The sequence below is a fragment of the Cyprinus carpio genome, chromosome A19 (genome assembly GCF_018340385.1).
Source record: "Cyprinus carpio isolate SPL01 chromosome A19, ASM1834038v1, whole genome shotgun sequence".
Classification (NCBI taxonomy): domain Eukaryota; kingdom Metazoa; phylum Chordata; class Actinopteri; order Cypriniformes; family Cyprinidae; genus Cyprinus; species Cyprinus carpio.
The window spans coordinates 11,998,554-12,020,206 of NC_056590.1; the positions used below are offsets into that span (position 1 = coordinate 11,998,554).

General features: G+C 38.5%; 2 protein-coding genes and 2 pseudogenes across 2 annotated transcripts; 3 read left to right on the forward strand and 1 right to left on the reverse strand.

Moving 5' to 3' along the window:
* The first annotated feature begins 3,642 nt into the window (after positions 1-3,642).
* LOC122134130 (C3a anaphylatoxin chemotactic receptor-like) lies at positions 3,643-5,837 on the forward strand. Its single transcript, XM_042776488.1, has 3 exons — positions 3,643-3,939; positions 4,364-4,886; positions 4,982-5,837. The coding sequence occupies exons 2-3, from the start codon at positions 4,365-4,367 to the stop codon at positions 5,477-5,479; spliced, it is 1,020 nt and encodes a 339-aa protein (XP_042632422.1). The 5' UTR covers positions 3,643-3,939; position 4,364; the 3' UTR covers positions 5,480-5,837.
* Positions 5,838-10,649: 4,812 nt separating this feature from the next.
* On the forward strand, positions 10,650-12,940 carry LOC109111866 (C3a anaphylatoxin chemotactic receptor-like). Its single transcript, XM_042777196.1, has 3 exons — positions 10,650-11,065; positions 11,519-12,068; positions 12,164-12,940. Exons 1-3 carry the CDS (start codon positions 11,028-11,030, stop codon positions 12,659-12,661), a joined length of 1,086 nt encoding a protein of 361 aa, XP_042633130.1. The 5' UTR covers positions 10,650-11,027; the 3' UTR covers positions 12,662-12,940.
* Positions 12,941-15,982: 3,042 nt separating this feature from the next.
* On the forward strand, positions 15,983-18,635 carry LOC122148846 (annotated as a pseudogene).
* Positions 18,636-19,174: 539 nt separating this feature from the next.
* On the reverse strand, positions 19,175-21,571 carry LOC109083657 (annotated as a pseudogene).
* Positions 21,572-21,653: the final 82 nt, after the last annotated feature.

The following is a 21,653-nucleotide window of genomic DNA, read 5'->3' on the forward strand; positions in this document are numbered from 1 at the left end:
GAGATAAAGAATAATGTGAATGAAGATGTCTGTAACTGTCATCAACTGACAGATGTTGTGCTAAAGTGTTTAAATCCTGAAAAATAAATGGAAAACAATTAGTGTATTAATTGAACACTGCATCCTGTTGCACAAATGGTAAGTACAAACATACCGTTGTTCAAACACTGAGTCCTCATGAGGTCTATTCATCATTATAAAGCTATGCTGATGAGGGCAGGGTCAGTGCTAAGTGGCAGCTAGGCCGGACACTGGCCACCCAGCGTTGCTGAAGAAAACCAGGGAAATAAGGATAATTCCTTTCTTCATTTTGGCCAGAAATTGTGGCTGACACAAAACAGCTGCAGTTTTGGCAACACTATATGTATTCATAGCTGCCGCTGGCTTACATTGTTCACATTATTGAGTGTCTAAACAACCAATTTTACATCCAAGTTGTAAGTAAACATGCAAAAACAAAATGATAAACCTTTACTTGGCTAGTTAACAAAAAAAAAAACTGATCAACTGCACATACCTCTGCTGAATGGTAACTTGAATTGTGGTCTCGCGCTGATGATGTCAGCATCCAGGTTGGTACACTCATGGCATGCAATTCATACACCCACAGTGAGATATGATTGGTCAACTGACAGGCTAAAACCTGATTGACTAAAGAGTACAAGTGTACTGCATGGGAGGAGTTAGGTGCCAGGAAAGTCTCAAAAATACACACACAAATCCAAGGCGATTCACATTCACAATCCATGATAAACTTGTGAATTTTAAACATTCAAAAATTTTGTACATAGTTGTACATCTGTGAATTGTGTTTTGCATTTGTGAAATGTATTTTATGAATATATATTCTTATTGTGTGCACGTGAATTGGTTTTTGTGAATGGTACAGATGGTAGCATAATTCCATAGCGAAAAGTGCTACCTATCAGATTTTGCTTCCAGCATGATATTAATACCAGTTTATTAACACATACACCTACCCAACCCTAAACCTACTCTTACAGTAGGATAAATACAGTGTTAGTAGCATAATCTGATAGGTAGCATTATTTGTCAGAACACCTTTGTTCTCTGTGGCCTGATAGCTGGCTACGGGCCTGTTAGGGGTTATAACACATTTCTTTAACACCAACCCCCATCTTCAAAATTTTGGGCTAGCCAAGATTTATTTTCCTCTAGGCAACTTAGTAAGGATGTAAAAGCAGAAGGATAATTTATCTTGATTGGTAAGTAGTTTTGGGTACCGTAGGCATAAAAATTAAAAGACACCCTGTGTCTTCTTAGGATGGAGCCCGAAGGTAGCATACACAGAGAAAAGAGAGAAGGCGCCAAGATAGATCCTTGAGGAAGACCACAGGTTAGATGAACAACAAAAGAGGAAAAATTACCTAACTATTACCTAACCTTTTTTTTTTTAATTGGTCAGAGATAAGACTGGAATGACTTAAGGATGATTCCCTTTAACCCCACATAAGACTCTAATCTAGATATCAGTGTAGAGTGGTCAACAGTATCGAATACTGCTGATAGAAGCACAAGAACCACAGAGTTGCCAGTGTCCGTAGACAGAAAAATTTCATTTAACACTCTCAAAAGGGCAGATTCAGTACTGTGAGCAGACTTAAAGGGGTCATATGATGCGATTTAAATGTTTCCTTTCTCTTTGGAGTGTTACAAGCTCTTGGTGCATGTAAAGTTGCAAAGACTGAAGTCTCAAATCCTAAGAGATATTCTTTATCAAAGTTAAGACTCTGCCACACCCCCCTAAAATGGCTCATTCAAACATGCCCCCACACCTCTATGTCACTATGTGGAAACATTTGCATAATACTGCCCAAATGTTTACACAAAGAAAGAAGGCGTGGTTTCAGTAACCGCAGTCAGTGTTGAATCAGCCATATCAGGGAGATGCTGTGTGTATGTGAAAGCAAAAGCACTTTATTTGGCCTTCCGAAAGTAGATGCCTTTAGGAATCTTTAAGATTACTTACAACAGAACAGCAACACATTTTATGGATGACCGTTTCGTGAACCTATAGGGGAGGAGGTAATTCTGACTTTGCTACGACAATCTGGCGCTTCTGAATCAGCTAATGTAAGTATGTTTTGTTATTAGTTTAAGTATTTGCTATTGACTGCTCAAATGCGGAGTTTTGTGCATCGTGTGTGTGTGTGTGTGAGAGAGAGAGAGAGACAGGGTCACACAGTGGAGTCAGCTGTTTTAACCGTCTGTGGCTTGTGTACTGCAAACACATAGGAGCTTCATCACTGTGTCTGTCATTCGACTCTGTTCCCCTTTCAGGCTTGAACTGATGGTAAAACTAAGGACATTATTAACTGTCTTTACATTTATTTTGAAAGATGAAGCTTGCGATAATGGAAAGGGGCGTTACATTTCTGATGAGTGCTTGCGGTGTTCGGCCAATCACAATGCACTGGGTCAGTTGGCCAATCAGAGTAGACTGTGCTTGTCATAAGGAGGGACTTTGTAGAAAATGACGCGTTTGAGAAAGGCGGGGCATAGAGGACCTACAATAATGTACAGTATTTGAAAAATAATGTATTTTTTTAACATTAAAGCATGTCAACATATTTTATTACTCCAAATACACAAAATAATGATCTTTAAAAAAGCATCATATGACCCCTTTAAAACTAGATTGAAATATTTCAGAAATACCATTGCAATTAAGAAAAAGCTGAATTTGGTCAAACACAATTTTTTCCAACATCTTTAAGCATATGTACAATGCCTGCACGTTATTGGTCAAACTACTTTTCAGTCATTATTACCCTCTCAGCAAGTATAAAAACAATAGGAAAACTAAACCGAAAACGAAAATTTTATCAATTTAGAAATAAGACGTATGGTGACGCTTGTTAATTGAATTTGTGTTGGCTTGTTATTTTGTTATTCTGCAGTTCTATTAATTCTACACATTCAAAAAAATAAAAATGACAAAAAATTAAATAAAATAAAAATAAAAAATAATACAAAACTGTCACTGTGGCAGTATCCTACAAAAGCTAAAAGGTACATATTTGTAACTTATTAGTCCTAAATGGTAGCTACATATTAGTAGTTTGAAGGTAAATGTTAGTACTTTAAAAATGCATATTGGCACCTTTTGAAAGTGACAGTTTTTCTGAGAGTGTATTAATACTGAATTAATTAATACACTGAATTGTGCCATTTAATTATTACATTTCTCGGTAACACTTTACAATAAGGTTCCATAAGTTAATGTTAGTTAATGAACAGTACATGTATTACAGTATTTATTAATCTTTGTTAACGTTGATGAAAATACAGTCTTTCAATGTTAGTTCATGTTAGTCCACAGTGCATTAACTATTGTTAACAAGCATACATTTTGATTTGAATAATGCATTAGTAAATGTTGAAATTAACATCAACTAAGATTAATAAATGCTGTAGAGGTATTGTTAATTCTTAGTTCATGTTGACTAAAGTAGTTAACTAATGTTAACTAATGAACCTTACTGTAAAGTGCTACCCATTTCTCATACACACATCGTGTCAAATAGATGCATTGTTCATGCAGTTAAATAAACTTTAATAATTTAAATGGCTTTGTGATTTCTCTGTACACAGAAACCTACAGAATTTGATGCGTTTGTAGACAAAATTTGCACATCTCCTCCCACTTCCTCTTTGTCTTCCCTTGTTGCCAAAGAGCACACTTTAGAATGACTGGGCAAAAATTGCAGTGAGAAAAACCTGTTTATCATGAAAGAAAAGCAGCTGCAAGTAATGTCAATGAAGTTGCTTGTATATTAATTTGCACTGATGATACAGTGACTATTTGACCCTCAAACATAGATGAACATATTGACAAAGGATTTTGTTATGCTGTTTATCCTGAGATCAAGAGTTTGGGCTGATTATTGCAAAAACGCTTTCTGACACTGTGTGCAGGTAAGACCTTAACAATTCATCACCAGATTTAGTTCACCATTTTGAAAGACATTTTACAATATAAGGATTAAATCTGTTTTACTGGTTGCCCATGATTTAGCAGGAAAATTCAAAATCTATAGCTGAAATCGGTGTTCCTATTATGACTTCTATGTAAACCTTATCAGTTAAATAACCTGTACCTTCCTATTATGACTCCTATGTAAACCTTATCAGTTAAATAACCTGTACCCTCTTGGTTGCCAGACACTCATCATGTTTATCTAACAGTGAGGTGAAGCTTATGAGACTTGAACATGTTTATGATGTGATTGTGTACAGATAAATGTTGAGTGCATAATCTTAAGCATATGAAAGTTGCTGTAGACCTACGGAAGAAAAACTGAAAAAGCACCTTTTAAGGATTTATCTCTTTTGCTTGTAGAATGATCTCCAATACAACTCTTTCCCATCAATCCAACTCCAACACCCCAATTTTCAATGAGAAAACGACAGTAGACATTGTCTTCTACTCAATCGTAGTTCTCCTTGGCACCACTGGGAACTCTTTGGTCATCTGGGTAGCTGGATTCCGCATGAAACCCACCATCACAAATGTTTGGCTGGTCAATCTCGCTGTAGCAGACCTGATCTTCTGCCTGACACGAGTCACATCACTCATCTCAAGTCTATTCTTTGACCACTGGCCTTTTGGAGTTTTTCTCTGCAAGTTCAATGGTTTCTTCAAGTATGCCAACATGTTCTGCAGTGTTTTCCTTCTGGCTGTCATCAGTGTGGATCGAGCGCTCTGCATTTGCCGCCCAGTGTTCACCAGAGAACGACGGACGTTATGTGCTGCTCGTGTGGTCAGTGTGGGAGTTTGGATTGTGGCGGTGATGTTCAGTTCACCATACTTTGTGTACCGACAGGTCTTCCTCAAGAACAACTTGAGCCACTGCTCATTCAAGGTCAGAATGGCTTTACAAAACACTGCATGTGCTAGCCTTCTTTAGCTTGCATAAAGATTCATTTTAGTATTAAGTATTCATAATTGCATTTTCAGGAGAAAGGAGCAGAAGAAGCAAGTCACAGTTCAGCAAAGTATGTCTACTACTACATTCGTTTCATCTGTGGATTCTTGTTGCCCTTCCTGGTCATCCTTATCTGTTACATACTAGCTGCTGTTGGGATACGCAGAACGCGGCTCTCTGGAAAATCAAGGCCTCTTCGGATTCTTGTCGTATTGGTCTGTGCCTTTTTCTTATGCTGGGCCCCCTACCACGCTGTAGCACTGGTCAAGTTGGTGAATAAAAACAACAAGGCAGTAAAAGAAGGATGGGCTATGGTTTCAAACGTAGCCTATTTCAACAGCTGCATTAACCCAGTTCTGTATTTCTGCATGGGACTGGATTTTAGTCAACGCTGCAACCAAAGTTTGTCTGGGATTTTTCGCAGCGCTCTTACGGAGGAAGACCAAAGTCTCTCACAGCAAGGCACTAGAGAAGAAAAATTTAATTCCATTCCAAAGACTGCAGATACTGAGTATGAAACTAAAGTTTAAGTGCTTAATATCTAACATCTAGATTAATATCTAACCAAATGAAAAGTTAATGCACCTCAGTGTCTTCTAGCTAGCTTGAAGCAGTAGATGGAGCATTTATATTGCAAAATGCTCAAATTAAGGTAATTTATATGTAATTCTCATACAAATGTTTATATGACAACTGTACGTTTTTATGGTTATGTTTGCCTACACGTTTGTTTGTTAATTAACAGGCAGGAAGAGAAAATATTGTGAAAAGGGCACAATTTTTAGACCAAGCTTGTATTATGACTGGGGTTAATCTTAGTTCATTTTTTCATTATTATTTTATTCCTGTAATATTTGCCTTTGCAATAAATACACAGTGTATGAAAAAGGTGTCTGGTGCAATTACTCTTCATTAGAAAAAAATATGATAAAGAATTTCAATAGTTCATTTGTTCAAATTCTAACGTCTTCTGTGGTAAAAAATTTAACCAAAACCCCAAAATCCTTTAACTCTTAATGGCATTACTGTGCACACTTAAATCATCTAACATCTGCAGTGACACTGCAACATTGAAAGTTGAGCAGTACTGCAAAATAACAAGTGTAAGTGTACCTAAGACATTTGAATAATAAATACTGCTTTGCGCAGAAGTGAAGTTAAGAATTATTTTACAGAATATTGTGTGATTTTGATATAAAATATTTGTGAAAAATGTATTTACACATTTACCTAACCACGCATATGAGATGTCAAGTAAGATATTTGAATATAATTCCTCTGCCGTTTTGAATGATTTGCTTTTGAAATAGGCTTTGTCAAAAAAAAGTAGAAAGTCTTGAAAGTAGACCTCTATTTAATGACTGATGCATAGTACATAAGGAACAGCTTATTAAATTAATGATTCTGTTACCAGAAATTTAGATTACAAGTTAGTAAACTGAGCTCAAAAGATGTGAGCAAACAAATTGCGTTCTGTATGGGAATCAGACGGTAGCTAGATCTACAGAACATAGCTGCTATAGTTATCACTTTTTACAAATGAACATATTACAGTTGCATATTGTATACTAATATGTTAGATTTTGAAGCTGGTAGTAAAAATATAGAGTAGAATTACATTTATAATATTTACAAACATTATCATATTTACATCGCAAGCTAATTAAAATAATCTTTACATATAGCTACCCTACAAATTTTCCTTAAAAGGCTGTATTTTTATGAACCATTTAGCTGAACATTAGCTTTTTAACGTATGCTTTGGTCAAATTAATTCTATTCATAACACAATTTATTGTTTCACAAAAATCTATGGCAAAATGTATTTCATGTCAAATAATAACTGGCAGACTGTACCTCCACAAGCCCCCTAAATCACAAGACTCTTATAGGGTCTACCTTGTTCTTACATTTTGGTTGTTTGTTTGTGTAAGTACCCCATTTTAACATAAAATATAAATACATTAAAAGGTGACATATCATGAAAATCTGACTTTTCAAGGTTTTAAGTGCTATAATCAGGTCCCTGGTGCATCTACCATCCAAGGAAACGTGAAAAAAGATCAACCCAGTAACTTTGTTTTGGTAAGCCTTTTTCTGCAAGTGTCTGAGAAAACGAGCACATCTGATTTAGCTCCCTTGGTGACATGGCAAAGGGATCTCATTATAATATTACCACCCCTTAATCTGTAAATTTACACCCATAGTCATAGGCGGATTAACCATATGGGCAATTGGGCAAGTGCCCAGGGGCCCCACGTCCAGGGGCACCACGCAAATAAATGTTCTGTGGTAAAACAAGCGATGTATTCTCAAATCTATGTGGCAGTACTAAGTTCTCTGAAATTTTTGTTAAAGTTTTTTTGTTTGTTTGTTTGTTTTCTCTTATCCGTGAAACAGTGGATGAGCGATCTATCGCCAGATTAGCACATAGACTAGCATACGTGAGCTATTGAGCTCTCGTTTCGACGGCCATATATTGCTCAAACAGATTCTAGGAGCATGCTGTCGCACAACTCCCATCTCTTCAACTGAAATGCCTGGCTCATGGATTTGTGAATCCGCTACGGAGCGTCACCCTTGCGCTTTCACATTGTACTTTGCAGTCATTGGCAATCAAGAAAGGGGCAAAGTGTAAAGAAGTAAGTTTGTAAGTTTCATTTTCAGTTCAAATCCTCACAAAACTATATGTAGCTATAATATATACAGTGCTTAAATTTATTAGACCGCCCATCATAAACCTGTTTAGAACTAAAAATTGTGTTATCATTGGGCAAATAACAAACTGAAACAACTAAATAGTCTTTATTCACACACAACAACTAAAAACTAATAAACCAAAAAATATAAATAGGCTATTTTATTTTTATTTTGTATGGCCTCCTTTGGCCTTAATAAAAGCTTGCATTCTTGCTGGCATAATTTTTATGCATTTTTCCGACAGTCTATGGTGTTACTGACTTCCAAATAGTTTAGTTGTTCCCAAAGACTTGCTTTTGATTAAACTTTTGTGCAATCTATCTTAGAATCATTCAATCCCAACAATAATTACATTTTAGCATTAGAAACACTACTGTGACTAAAGATCTTACACATACTGGTGGATTAACCATTATAGAAACATAACAATGGCAATTTTGGTAATCACCAATACTTAGTTTAGGACAGCTGTGGCACCTATTGGGTGGTGGCCTAATAAATTTGTCAAGCACTGTATATGTAATTGCAAACAAGACTATGCACTCATTGTTGCATTTCTGAAAACACCCTTTTTACACATAGGAGTAAGACATTAGAAAATATTTTTGTAAATTTAATATAAATGAATGAAAAATGAGCTGAGGACAACAATGACTCTAAAAAGATTATCCACTTTTTCTTTTTTTTCATAGAATCTGAAGTGATTAACAAATTGGATTATTATTATACCTGTAACAGTTGGCTTCACTAGTTATACTATTTTTCAATTTGCTGCATACAGTTCAGATTTATATCACATTTTAGAACAGATTACACCTGTAAGAGGTGGGTTCACAAGTTATAAATAAATTATATCATAATATATTATACAAATTATATAATAATATAATAATTATAAATAATTTCAGAGTGCACTGTAAAAGTGGTAATCTGATTTTGTAAGGATTTTTTCATGTCTCGCACACTTCAGTGCACTTTGAATGGAACATATACGTTCGCTTCGAACTGGAATCATGGCAGACTCCTGTGATGTCCACTTCGCAGGGCACTTACGTTCAAATAGAACAAACGTCTGAAGCGATAAGAGAAACATACTAAATGTGCAGAGCAGCGGGGGGCGCGGGGACTGGAATGGAGAACTGCTGACCTACCCCAACCCTAAACCTACCCTTACAGCAGGCTAAATACAGTCTGGGTAGCATAATCTGATAGGTAGCATTATTTGATAGAACACTGGGACAAGGCATCACAGTATGGTTAGGGGTGTAACATTTCCATCACACACTTGAGGCATTCGGCCAATCACAACGCACTGGATAGCTGATTAATCAGAGCACCTCGCTTTTCAGGCCAATGAGCTTTGTAAAAAACGACAATGAGTTTCAGAAAGGTGGGGCATAGAGGAGAAACAATAATGTACAGTATGTGGAAAATAATGTTCTTTGAACCTTAAACTGCATAAACACATTTCATTACACCAAATACACAAAATAATGTTCTTTTTAGCAACATCATATGACCCTCTTTAATGTATATTGCTGCTCTAAAATAAACATGCAATTTTTTTCCCAGCTGTTTACCTTCACAGACATAACCGACTGTTTTTTTGAAACTCATGTGTATTTGTTATGTAAACTTGTGTGTGAATGAGAACATAGTTTAGTACTCACATGCTGTGACAGCCGATTTCTGTCCATGTGCTTCGGATGTGTGCACTCAGAAAACCTTATATCAGAAGTTTAAACTCATATGGTTTAAAATGCATGATTTCAGCATGATAAACATGATAATCAGAACCAAAACAGATGTTTTTAACAGGTCCGAGCTGTAATAGTGCAGCTCTATTCCAGAAAAGGGGGCAGGGAGCAGCAGTTCACTTGCATTTAAAGAGACAGGCCCGAAAAACAGCTGTTTTTGCTTCCACTCAAATAGGCATTTTCAAAATGATATTATAAATGATCTGTGGAGTATTTGGAGCTGAAACTTCACAGACACATTCTGGGGACACCAGAGACTTATATTACATATTGTAAAAAGGGGCATAATATGTCTCCTTTATAGAGGTCATATGATGCTTTTTTAAAGATCATTATTTTGTGTATTTGGTGTAACAGAGTGTTGACATGCTTTAATGTTCAAAAAACACATTTTTTAAATACTGTACATTATGGTATGTCCTCTATTCCCCGCCTTTCTCAAAGCGTCACAAAGTCCCACCTTCTGACAAGCACAGTCTGCTCTGATTGGCCAACTGACCCAGTGCATTGTGATTGTAACGCCCCTTTCCATAATCGTGAGCTTCATCTTTCAAAATAAATGTAAAGACAGTTAATAATGTCCTTAGTTTTACCATCAGTTCAAGCCTGAAAGGGGAACAGAGTCGAGTGACAGACACAGTGATGAAGCTCTTATGTGTTTGCAGTACACAACCCACGGACGGTTAAGACAGCTGACTCCACTGTGTGACCCTGTGTGTGTCTCTCTCTCTCTCTCTCTCTCTCTCTCTCTCTCTCTCACACACACACACACACACACACACACACACACACACACATACACGATGCACACAACTCCGCATTTGAACAGTCAATAACAAATACTTAAACGAATAACAAAACATACAGTAGCTGATTAAGAAGTGCCAGATTGTCGTAGCAAAGTCAGAATTACCTCCTCTCCTAGGTTCACGAAACCGTCGTCCATAAAATGCATTGCTGCTCTGTTGTAAGTAATCTTAAAGATTCCTAAATGCATCTACTTTCAGAAGGCCAAATAAAGTGCTTTTGCTTTCGCCTAGAAACACACAGCATCTCTCTGACATGACTGCCTCAACACTAACTGCGGTTACTGAAACCACGCCTTCTTTCTTTGCGTGAACATCTGGGCGGCATTACGCAAATATTTCCACATAGTGACGTAGAGATGTGGCAGAGTCTTAATTTTGATAAAGAATATCTCTTTGGATTTGAGACTTTAGTCTTTGCAACTTTATAGATCTTCTTCATGCACCAAGAGCTTGTAACACTCCAAAGAGAAAGGAAAAATTGAAATCGCATCATATGACCCCTTTAATAATATATGAATGTGCCAAAGCCACACTTCACTTACACCATTTGTGTTTACGTAAACAAGTAAAGATGTATACTTTTGTACATGTCTCCTCCCTCTTCCTGCCTTTCTCCTCTTTGTCTGCAGCAAAGACATTTCTGAATGGCCAGATGAATTACACTGAAAAGGGCAGACAAGAGCAACTGCAAGTGATGTCAACGAATGAGCCACTGATTTATTTATGAACATAGCAAAATGACATTTTAACAGTCAAACACAGCTGTTGACTCAGTCACAAAGGATCATCCAGTGTTGTTTCCTTGAAGACTGATGGTTAGTCTGATTTGTGAAAACACTGCTTTGTACAGGTAAGAACATTAACATCATTTCCTCACCAGATTGTCTACAGCTCTGTATAGTTTTACTATTGATTTGATATGCAGTCAGAGGAATAAATGCTTGCTATTAATATTTTACTCTACAACATTTTGTTTTTAATACAGCCAACATTGGAATAACATAACTATAATTTATTAAATCCTTCATCTTTGTATCTGTGATTTCATGGAGTAATTCAAAATCTATAACTCACACTCACATGGGGCATAATGAGTGCTCTTAAAAACACATTAGAGTGCAACATGACTTTCTACCAAACATATCGTGGTTGCATCTTCTTGCAAAATGATGATAATTATATCTCAGAAATTTTTGAAGGGGTGCCCATAATGAATTAACCATTTAAGTTAGCTTGTAAAAATTGACAGCAAGACTGTTGTTTAAACTGAAATAACATTCATTGACTTATCTCTTGATTGTAGAATGACCTCCAAAACAGCTCTTCTCCTCCACACCCACTCTGAGGTCTCAAACCACCATGCAATCACTACAGTGGACATTGTAGCCATTATGAACAGGGTTAGCATTGTCTTCCTCACTATCATTGTTCTCCTCGGGACCATTGGGAACTCTGTGGTCATCTGGGTGGCCGGCTTCCGCATGAAACCCAAAGTCACTAACATATGGCTGGTCAATCTCGCTGTAGCAGACCTGATCTTCTGCCTGACACGAGTCACATCACTCATCTCAAGTATATTCTTTGACCACTGGCCTTTTGGAGTTTTTCTCTGCAAGTTCAATGGTTTCTTCAAGTATGCCAACATGTTCTGCAGTGTTTTTCTTCTGGCTGTCATCAGTGTGGATCGAGCGCTCTGCATTTGCTGCCCAGTGTTCACCAGAGAACGACGGACGTTATGTGCTGCTCGTGTGGTCAGTGTGGGAGTTTGGATTGTGGCGGTGATGTTCAGTTCACCATACTTTGTGTACCGACAGGTCTTCCTCAAGAACAACTTGAGCCACTGCTCATTCAAGGTCAGAATGGCTTTACAAAATACTGCATGTGCCAGCCTTCATTAGCTTGCATAAAGATTAATTTTAGTATTATGTATTCATAATTGCATTTTCAGGAGAAAGGAGCAGAAGAAACAGGTGGCAGTTCAGCAAAGTATATCTACTACTGCATTCGTTTCATCTGTGGATTCTTGTTGCCCTTCCTGGTCATCCTTATCTGTTACATACTAGCTGCTGTTGGGATACGCAGAACGCGGCTCTCTGGAAAATCAAGGCCTCTTCGGATTCTTGTCGTATTGGTCTGTGCCTTTTTCTTATGCTGGGCCCCCTACCACGCTGTAGCACTGGTCAAGTTGGTGGATAAAAACAACAAGGCAGTAAAAGAAGGATGGGCTATGGTTTCAAACGTAGCTTATTTCAACAGCTGCATTAACCCAGTTCTGTATTTCTGCATGGGACTGGATTTTAGTCAGCGCTGCAACCAAAGTTTGTCTGGGATTTTTCGCAGAGCACTTATGGAGGAAGGCCAAAGTCTCTCACAGCAAGGCACTAGAGAAGAAAAATGTAATTCCATTCCAAAGACTGCAGATACTGAGTATGAAACTAAAGTTTAAGTGCTTAATATCTAACATCTAGATTAATATTTAACCAAATGAAAAGTTAATGCACCTCAGTGTCTTCTAGCTAGCTTGAAGCAGTAGATGGAGCCTTTATATTGCAAAATGCTCAAATTAAGGTAAATTTTATGTAATTTTCTCATACAAAATGTTTATGTGATAACTGTACGTTTTTATGGTTATGTTTGCCTACACGTTTGTTTGTTAATTAACAGGCAGGAAGAGAAAATATTGTGAAAAGGGTACAATTTTTCGACCAGGATTGCATTATGACTGGGGTTAATCTTAGTTCATTTTTTTATTATTTATTGTATTCCTGTAATATTTGCCTTTGCAATAAATACAAAGTGTATGAAAAAGGTGTCTGGTGCAATTACTCTTCATTAGAAAAAATATGATAAAGAATTTCAATAGTTCATTTGTTCAAATTCTGACGTCTTCTGTGGTAAAAAATTTAAACCCAAAACCCCATAATCCTTTAACTCTTAATGGCATTATTGTGCACACTTAAATCATCTAACATCTGCAGTGACACTGCAACATTGAAGGTTGAGCAGTACTGCAAAATAACAAGTGTAAGTGTACCTAAGACATTTAAATAATAAATACTGCATTGCTCAGAAGTGAAGTTGAGAATAATTTTACAGAATATTGTGTGATTTTGATATAAAATATTTTAGAAAAATTTATTTACACATTTACCTAATCACTCATATTAGATGGCAAGTAAGATATTTGAATATAATTCCTCTGCAGTTTTGAATGAGTTCGAGCTTCGTCATAAAAAGCCATCTTGAAAGTAGACCATGAAATTACTTATGCATAGTACATAAGGAACAGCTTATTAAATTAATGATTCTGTTACCAGAAATTTAGATAACAAGTTAGTAATCTGAGCTCAAAAGATGTGAGCAAACAAACTGCGTTCTGTATGGGAATCAGACGGTAGCTAGATCTACAGAACATAGCTGCTATAGTTATCACTTTTTACAAATGAACATATTACAGTTGCATATTGTATACTAATATGTTAGATTTTGAAGCTGGTATATACTTACATTTATAATATTTACATATATTATCATATTTACATCGCAAACTAATTAAAATAATCTTTACATATAGCTAGCCTACAAGTTTTCCTTAAAAGGCTGTATTTTTTATGAACCGTTTAGCTGAACATTAGCTTTTTAACTTTAGCTTTGATCGAATTTGTTTTATTTATAACACATTTTATTTGTATCATTAAAAATAGTTTCATGTCAAATAATAACTGGCAGACTGTACCTCCACACGCCCCGTAAATCACAAGACTCTTCCAGGGTCTACCTTGTTGTTACATATTTGTTTTTTGTTTAAGTATCCAACTTGAACATACAATATAAATATATTAATAATATATGAATGTGCCAAAGCCACACTTCACTTACACAATTTGTGTTTATGTAAACAAGTAAAGATGTACTGTATACTTCTGTGCATGTCTCCAGCCTCTTCCTGCTTTTTTGCTCTTTGTCTGCAGCAAAGACATTTCTAAATGGCCGGATGAATTACACTGAAAAGGGGAGAGGAGAGCAACTGCAAGTGATGTCAACGAACGAGCCACTGATTTATTTATGAACATAGCAAAATGACATTTTAACAGTCAAACACAGCTGTTGACTCAGTCACAAAGGATTATCCAGTGTTGTTTCCTTGAAGACTGATGGTTTAGTCTGATTTGTTAAAATGCTGATTTGTACAGGTAAGAACATTAATGTAATGTGGGGTTTGGGTTTTGTTTGTTTTTCTTGTTCATTGGTTTCATTTCTTTTATTTTGTAATTGTTTCATGCTGTTAGTGTCAAGCTTCCCTTGCCCTCTTGTCTTCAAGCTATTGGTTCCTCTGTTCATTGTGTCATGTTCTGATTGGTTGTCCAGGTCAAGTTTCTTGTTTCCCATTTTTTTGTTCATGTCATGTGACACTCTTTGTCTTCTATAAGTAGCCATGTCGTTGCCTTTGTTCTTTGTCATGTATTAATGTTGTAACCCGCTGTAAAAGGTCTGTTCATGCCTTGTCAAGTCTGTTCAAGTTTGTTCAAGTCTGTTCAAGTCAAGTCTTTGTTTGAATTATGTTTGGATGTTTGGATCACTCTGTATATAAACTGCACTTGGGTTCTCACTATGCTTGCCCTCAGTGGACTGAATCATTACAGAATACACAACCACCAAAATGAACCCAGCAGATCACCTTGTTCATCTTTGCTAAGGAAACCAGGCCATAGAGGATTACGTGGAGGACTTTTGTGGACTTTATCATAAGGTGGACTTCAATGAAACTTTCTTAAAATAATTTTTTCGTTTTGGTTTAATTAAGGACATATCAAGTTTAATGCCACGCAATACTCCTCACTGGACTCTTGAGCAGTATATTGACTTTGTTTTACGGTTGAGTGGATCTGTATTACCCAAGCTCCCAAGGATGTGGAGCTTGGGGCAGGACCGAAAAGACTGATTGCCAGTGTGTTGGATCCACCACTGATGTCAGTACGAGTGGCTGGCATCCCAGTGGTCTCTACACTTTCAAGCCTCACAGGCTCAACACACTCAAGCCCAGAGAGCATGCCACTGTCTACTGCACTACCCTTGATGGCGGTAGCCATCCTTAGTGTTTGCAGTGCACTTCTGAGGCCTCCCCTGTCCTTGAGTCTGCCCCAGAGGCCTCTCCTGTCCACGAGTCTGCTCCAGGGACCTCTTCTGTCCATGAATCTGCTCCAGTGCCTTTAGAGGTGGCGGCATCCACTGCAGAACCTCCAGAGGTGTCTGCAGCCACTGCAGAACCTCCCGAGGTGGCCGATCTTGAACTCACTGTCTGCCCTACCATGGCCAAAGAGGCCTTTCATTAACTCATTGTCTGTCCTGCCATGGCCAAGGAGGCCATTCATGAACTCACTGTCTGTCCTGCCACAGCCATGGAGGCTGCTCATGAACTCAATGTCTGTCCCGTTTTGGCCAAGGAGGCCGTTCATGAACTCATTGCTTGTCCTGTCATGGCCAAGGAGGCTGTGCATGAACTCACTGTCTGTCCTGTCATGGCCAAGATGGCCATTCAAGAACTCTCTGCCTGCTCTGTCACAGTCAAGTGGTCCATCCATGTCTCGTCTCCGCCTTGGCTTCCTGCTCTGCCAGTACCACTTGGCCGTCCTGCTCTGCCTGCTCCGCCATGGCTCCCTGCTCTGCCTGCTCTGCCATGGATCCCTGCTCTGCCTGCTCCACCTGCTCCACCATGGCTCCCTGCTCGGCCTGCACTGCCATGGTTCCCCGCTAGGCCTGCTCCGCCATGGCCCCCTGCTCTGCCGGCTCTGCCATGGCTCCATGCTCCTCTGGATCTTCTCCATGGTCCAGGCCCACCTTTGCTCCATGCCCCAGTTCTGCTATTGCCCCATGCTCCAGATCCTGTTCCCCCTCACAGGCCTGCCCCTCCATTCCTCCCCCTGTTCCGCCTTCACTCTACCACCTTCCTGGACTTGTTGGGTTTTGTTTGTGTTTGTTTGGGCATCTGGAGCTGCCCTTGAAGGGGGGATATGTAATGTGGGGTTTGGGTTTTGTTTGGGTTTCTTGTTTATTGCTTTCTTGTCTTTTATTTTGTAATTGTTTCATGCTGTTAATGTCATGTGTCTTGTTTCCCATTGGTTTGTTCATGTCATGTGACCCTCTTTGTTTGCTATAAGTAGCTATGTCAATGCCTTTGTTCTTTGTCGTGTATTAACATTGTGACTCACTGTCAGTGGGTCAAGTCTGTTCTCGTCAAGTCTGTTCATGCCAAGTCTGTTCATGCCTTGTCAAGTCTGTTCAAGTCAAGTCTAGTCAAGTCTAGTCAAGTCTGTTCAAGTTTGTTCAAGTCTGTTCAAGTCAAGTCTTTGTTTGGATTATGTTTGGATGTTTGGATCACTCTGTAAATAAACTGCACTTGGGTTCTCACTACACTCGCCTTCAGTGGACTGAATCATTACAATTAACATAATTTCCTCACTGGATAGTTTTACTATTGTTTTGCTATGCAGTCAGTGCAATAAATGCTTGCTAAAATTGTCAGGTTAAATTTGTTTGATATTTTACTCTACAACATCTCTCACAGAGCAGAGGATCGCCACGGAGCCAAAGCCTCATCAAAAGTCTGACCAGGTGCGTGAGCCGGCAACTATGCCCCCCACAGAGGATTATACGGTGGAGAGCAAAGGTGTGGAGTAAAGCCCTGCCCACTGCTCCACCGCTGGGGGTGAGCTGCCGCTGAACTCAGAGTGGCCCAACATGGCCATTTATGAACTGTTTGTCTGCCTTGAACTGCCTGTCTGTTCCACCATGACCACTGAGGTCATTCCCCTTTCCCTATCGCTCCCGGTGCAGGGAGTTGCTATCTGATGTGTGTGGGCAGCACAAACCATCCCAAAACCCACTTCCAGTCACAATTTCCCTCCTACCCTCCCTCTCCTACCACCTCTTCATCAATCTTTGCCATTGCCTCCGCTGTCTCCTGTCAGCCCCTCTGCTCACCCTCAGTCCACGATCAGTGTTGTGGTTTTGCCGCGGGTCTTCCAGTCTCTTTCGGCGTCGTGGCTGGAGAATCCCTTATCTCTGCCTCTGAGGCCCTCCTCCCTCCATTGACTCTACTGTGGGCTGTCATGCTGGCTGTGGTCTGGGTCCTGCCTGGCTCCTCCTGCTCCAAGCTCCTCCTGTTTCTATCCTGGCTCCTTCCTCCATCTGGTCCGCCATGGTTCCTCCTGATCCCTCCATGGCTCCTCCCTCCATCATCACCGCCCTGGTCATCTGCCTGCCTGCCTGCCTTCCTGCCTGCTATCCTTTGTCCCATCCTTTGTTTTAGTTATGGCACGAGGTCATGCCTGGTCGGAGGTGGGAGTACTGTCAAAGTTATGTTCCATTCATGGACGTTTGTTGTGCTTCTTTCATTTCCTATTCTCCTGTTTAGTTTTGTTCCTTGACCTAGTTTTCCTTAGTTCCCTTGATTAGTTCATTCTGTTCACCTGTGTCCTGTTAATTAAGTCATTAGTTCCTCTCTTACATTTGTATAAATACTCCTTGTTTAGTTCTCTCAGTTGCCGGTAATTTTTTGTTTATGTGTACACTGTGTTGGTTGCCTGTCTTCTTGGATTTCCTGTCTGTTCTTCTGTGGATTATTATTAAAGACTGTGTATTAGTCAACTCATGTGTTGTGCACTTGATCTACCATCAGTGAGTGAGACACAAACCACTATACACTGTTTTGGAGTGAAGAGTGAGAAGTTGATTCCTTGAGTTCGGATTGTGGTAGTGATCTTTAGTTCACCATACTTTGTGTACCGTCAGGTCTTCCTTGACTAGAACAACTTGAGCCACTGCTCACTGAAGGTTACTGCATGAATCACCTTGCATATTATTATGTAATTAATTATATAATACAATGTAGCAAATATGTAAATGTGTATTTATAATTTTATTTTCAGGAGAAATGAGCAGAAGAAGCAGATGGCAATTCAGCAAAGTATGTCTACTACTTTTTCATCTGTGGATTCTTGTTGCCCTTCCTGGTCATCCTTATCTGTTACATACTAACTGCTGTTGGGATACGCAGAACACGGCTCTTTGGAAAACCAAGACCTCTTTGGATTCTTGTCGTATTGGTCTATGCCTTTTTCTTATGCTGGGCCCCCTACCACTTTATTGGGTTGGCCAAGTTGGTGAATGAAGACAACAAACCAGTAAAAGTGGAATGGAGTATGGCTTCATACTTAACCTTTTTCAACAGCTGCACTAACCTGGTTCTGTATTTCTGCATGGGACTGGGTGTTAGTCACCGATGCAACCAAAGTTTGTCTGGGATTTTTTGCAAAGCACCTATGGAAGAAGGCCAAACTCTCTCACGGCAAGGCACTAGAGAAGAAAGCTGTAATTACATTTCAAAGGCTGCAGTCACTGAGTGTGAAACTAAAGTTTAAGATAACTTTTTATAAGCAAGTTTTTAGATGAGATTGATAGCATGAACATTTTCTTTGCTGCTTGGACTTTATCTTCTGTAGTTTCAAATAAGAGCCAAATAAGCACATTTATTGTACCATAATTGTCAGACTATTTTCTGGTTTGAAATATATTTAAACAAAATTTTGTCAAACAGCTTTGAAAATGCCAGCCTTTCCACATACAAATAAATAGGAACTGTACTTGATTGCCTATTTAAAAATAAAGAATTGTAAAAAATTAATGAAAAATAAAGTTTAAAATTCAAGGAGATATAATGCATTTTCTCAAGTATTGTCGACACAACTATTGTAACAGAAGTATTTTAACAACACAAGTAATAATAATAACAAAACAAGAACAGAAGTTTAAGTGAACAGCAAATAAAATAATCGCATAACATTAACCACATAATTTATTTATGCTGCAGTGCATGTGGGGAACTCATGAATCCTTGACATTTCAGCAATATTGTTCAGTATGAAATTCTTTTTACTAGTTGGGACAACATTTGGAGGTATTGTGTTGGTTTGTTGGTTGTTGGGTTTTTATATAGTTGTGTAATAGAAAGTATGGCCTTCTTCAAAAAAAAAAAAAAAGTAATTTTTTACTTTGTAAAAAGATTTAAAGAATTGTTCAAATGAGGAATGACCATTTCTATGAATATAGGAGGGAACGCAAAAAAATTCTGAAATGAATATTAGAAAGAGCTGACATGATTAAACTAAGCCCTGATAAAATTGAATAACTGCAAAAAAGAAATAAAAATGTTTCCAGGGTCCCTAAATATGCCAATTTACTGATATATAAAAAGGTAAGCCCTGCTTAAATCTTTTTTTACTCAATTTTTCTCACAACTGTTTAACACAACAGGATGTGCAACACTTGCTGACTATGTATTTGAGTTGGTGTGAAACTATGAAACAAGTCTGATACTCATCACTACATGGGGAAATAAATGCTTTTGAACAGTTGAAAAGCGACTGCAGCACTAAAAGTGAAAGATATTGCAAAACAGTTCCATAGAACTACATGTACATGCTCTAACTTCCAACATAGAAAGATTTGTCAGTGTAATTTGCAGTTTAGAGTTTTAAGGTATAACATTAAGGTCTGATGAAGGTCCTGATGATTTTCAAGCCAACACTTTCTGCTTCTTGCAGTTTTATCTTCTTCAGGTTAGCGACTTCCAACCACTCTCCTGGACTCATACAATCTGTGGGCACACATGTAGAATATCCCTGCAAAAGACAATTTTCAAATCATAAACTTTTAAATAAGTGTGACTATTTCTTTGAGTATCAAATAAAAATAAAATAAATACATGAAAGAATAAGCAATTTGGTCTCCATGCACATCCTGCTTTTATTTTTTGTGACACTATTTTATCAAGATGTCAATCAAAGTCTTTTCAACCACATCCTTAGGCATATTATTTTCATTCTGCACCACGAAAACATTTCATAACTTTTAACTTCTGTGAGTCAATGCAATCCTTAAAGAAAAAGTATGTACGTTTTCTACCTTGACATATCAGTTTTCAAAATCATTCTGATGGCACACTGACTTCTAATAAGGTAAATAAGGTAAATGGCTTGTTTCTTTTCCACAATCCTTGAAACATCTGTTCTGGGAGTATGTAAGTTTGGTGACCGGGTACGAAATTCCGTGAAAAAGGCGGATTGCTTTACGGCAAAACAAAATGCACATGTACAACTATCCACTGTAATTACGAGAGTGTATTCCACTCATTTAAGGGGGATCCAAAGTCACAAAAATACACAGAACTACATAAAGTTGCTTCAAATAGCAGTCTATGAGGTATTCTATCACCTGCAAAGAAGGTCATGAGCATGGCCACCCATCCCAGTATGTAGGACCAGGAGAAGCGCCAGTCTCCAAAACGCCTCCCCAGGAAGCTTAGGGTTACGCCAGTGTTGATCGCCATAGCCAGCAGCACAAACAAAGCTGGGTGTGAAAAAAGTGATGGATTAAAAATGGACAGAGGAAACGTAGTGCCATCTATACTTTTGACTTTGAGAACAGTTTATATTTATATTTAAATATGCTAAAATTCAACATTCTACAGCTCATTGTGCATGTTTGTGACTCACTGGAGATCAAAAGCATGATTCCTGCTGCAAAGGAACGACTGAATCTCTCAAAGGCAGGTAAATGAGAGGACACCTGCCATGATGCCTGCAAAGCACGCCATTCCCGATAGGATCATGAATGCCCGTGTGGCATTCCAGTATGCTGGGGAAAGAGACAAGAAACGTTCATAAAACAACAGTCGAGAAGGTTATGCTCATTCTCCTCTCATCCCAGCCAATTCTTATCACTGTTTGTCTGACTTTCTCATTTGATCTTTGAAGAGCTGTCCTTGCAGAATCACCTTGAACGAACCAGAGTACAGCTCCTGTAATCTCAGATGCCATCTTATGAGACCAGGGGTACAACTTTGGAGCACCTGTTCAGAATACGACTGTGCAAGGCTCAGACAACTCAAACCAAAGTATGGAGCTCTGTATGACAAAAAGAAAGCACTGCCATCTACAGGCAAAAATGGTCTAAAAGCTCAAATGCAGGTGTCAGATTTATTGTATAATGATGTTAGGGACTTTTAACTTCACACTTATTTAAAATAGCCATGAAAATGGATATTATAGACACATAAAAATATGTTTCTGGAGTTTATATATAGACATTTGCTTACCTATACTTGCTGTCTGCATGTAGCATTTGTTGGCCATGCAGTACCTCCACAGGCCCTGGTGGGCACAGCTGCCTGAGAGACAATACTGCATCCAGTAGCCTGTCGCTGTGGAAACCACTATCAGGATGTTCCCAATAATGGCACAGAACAGGCCGCCGCCCATAAAGCTGTACATCTTGACACACGCTGTGACAATGGAGGAAGGAGATATTCACTAAACAGATAGGAAAGAGGTTTTTATTTTACACACAAATGGTTATGCGCAAACATTCATAAATGGGAC

What these genes read in the sequence shown, in the direction of transcription:
- LOC122134130 (XM_042776488.1), top strand. Translation starts at nt 4,365, where the DNA reads ATGATCTCCAATACAACTCTTTCCCATCAATCCAACTCCAACACCCCA. An exon ending in TGAGCCACTGCTCATTCAAG is followed by an intron (nt 4,887 to 4,981) that starts GTCAGAATGGCT and finishes TTGCATTTTCAG; the next exon opens with GAGAAAGGAGCAGAAGAAGC.
- LOC109111866 (XM_042777196.1), top strand. Translation starts at nt 11,028, where the DNA reads ATGGTTAGTCTGATTTGTGAAAACACTGCTTTGTACAG. An exon ending in GAAAACACTGCTTTGTACAG is followed by an intron (nt 11,066 to 11,518) that starts GTAAGAACATTA and finishes TCTTGATTGTAG; the next exon opens with AATGACCTCCAAAACAGCTC. An exon ending in TGAGCCACTGCTCATTCAAG is followed by an intron (nt 12,069 to 12,163) that starts GTCAGAATGGCT and finishes TTGCATTTTCAG; the next exon opens with GAGAAAGGAGCAGAAGAAAC.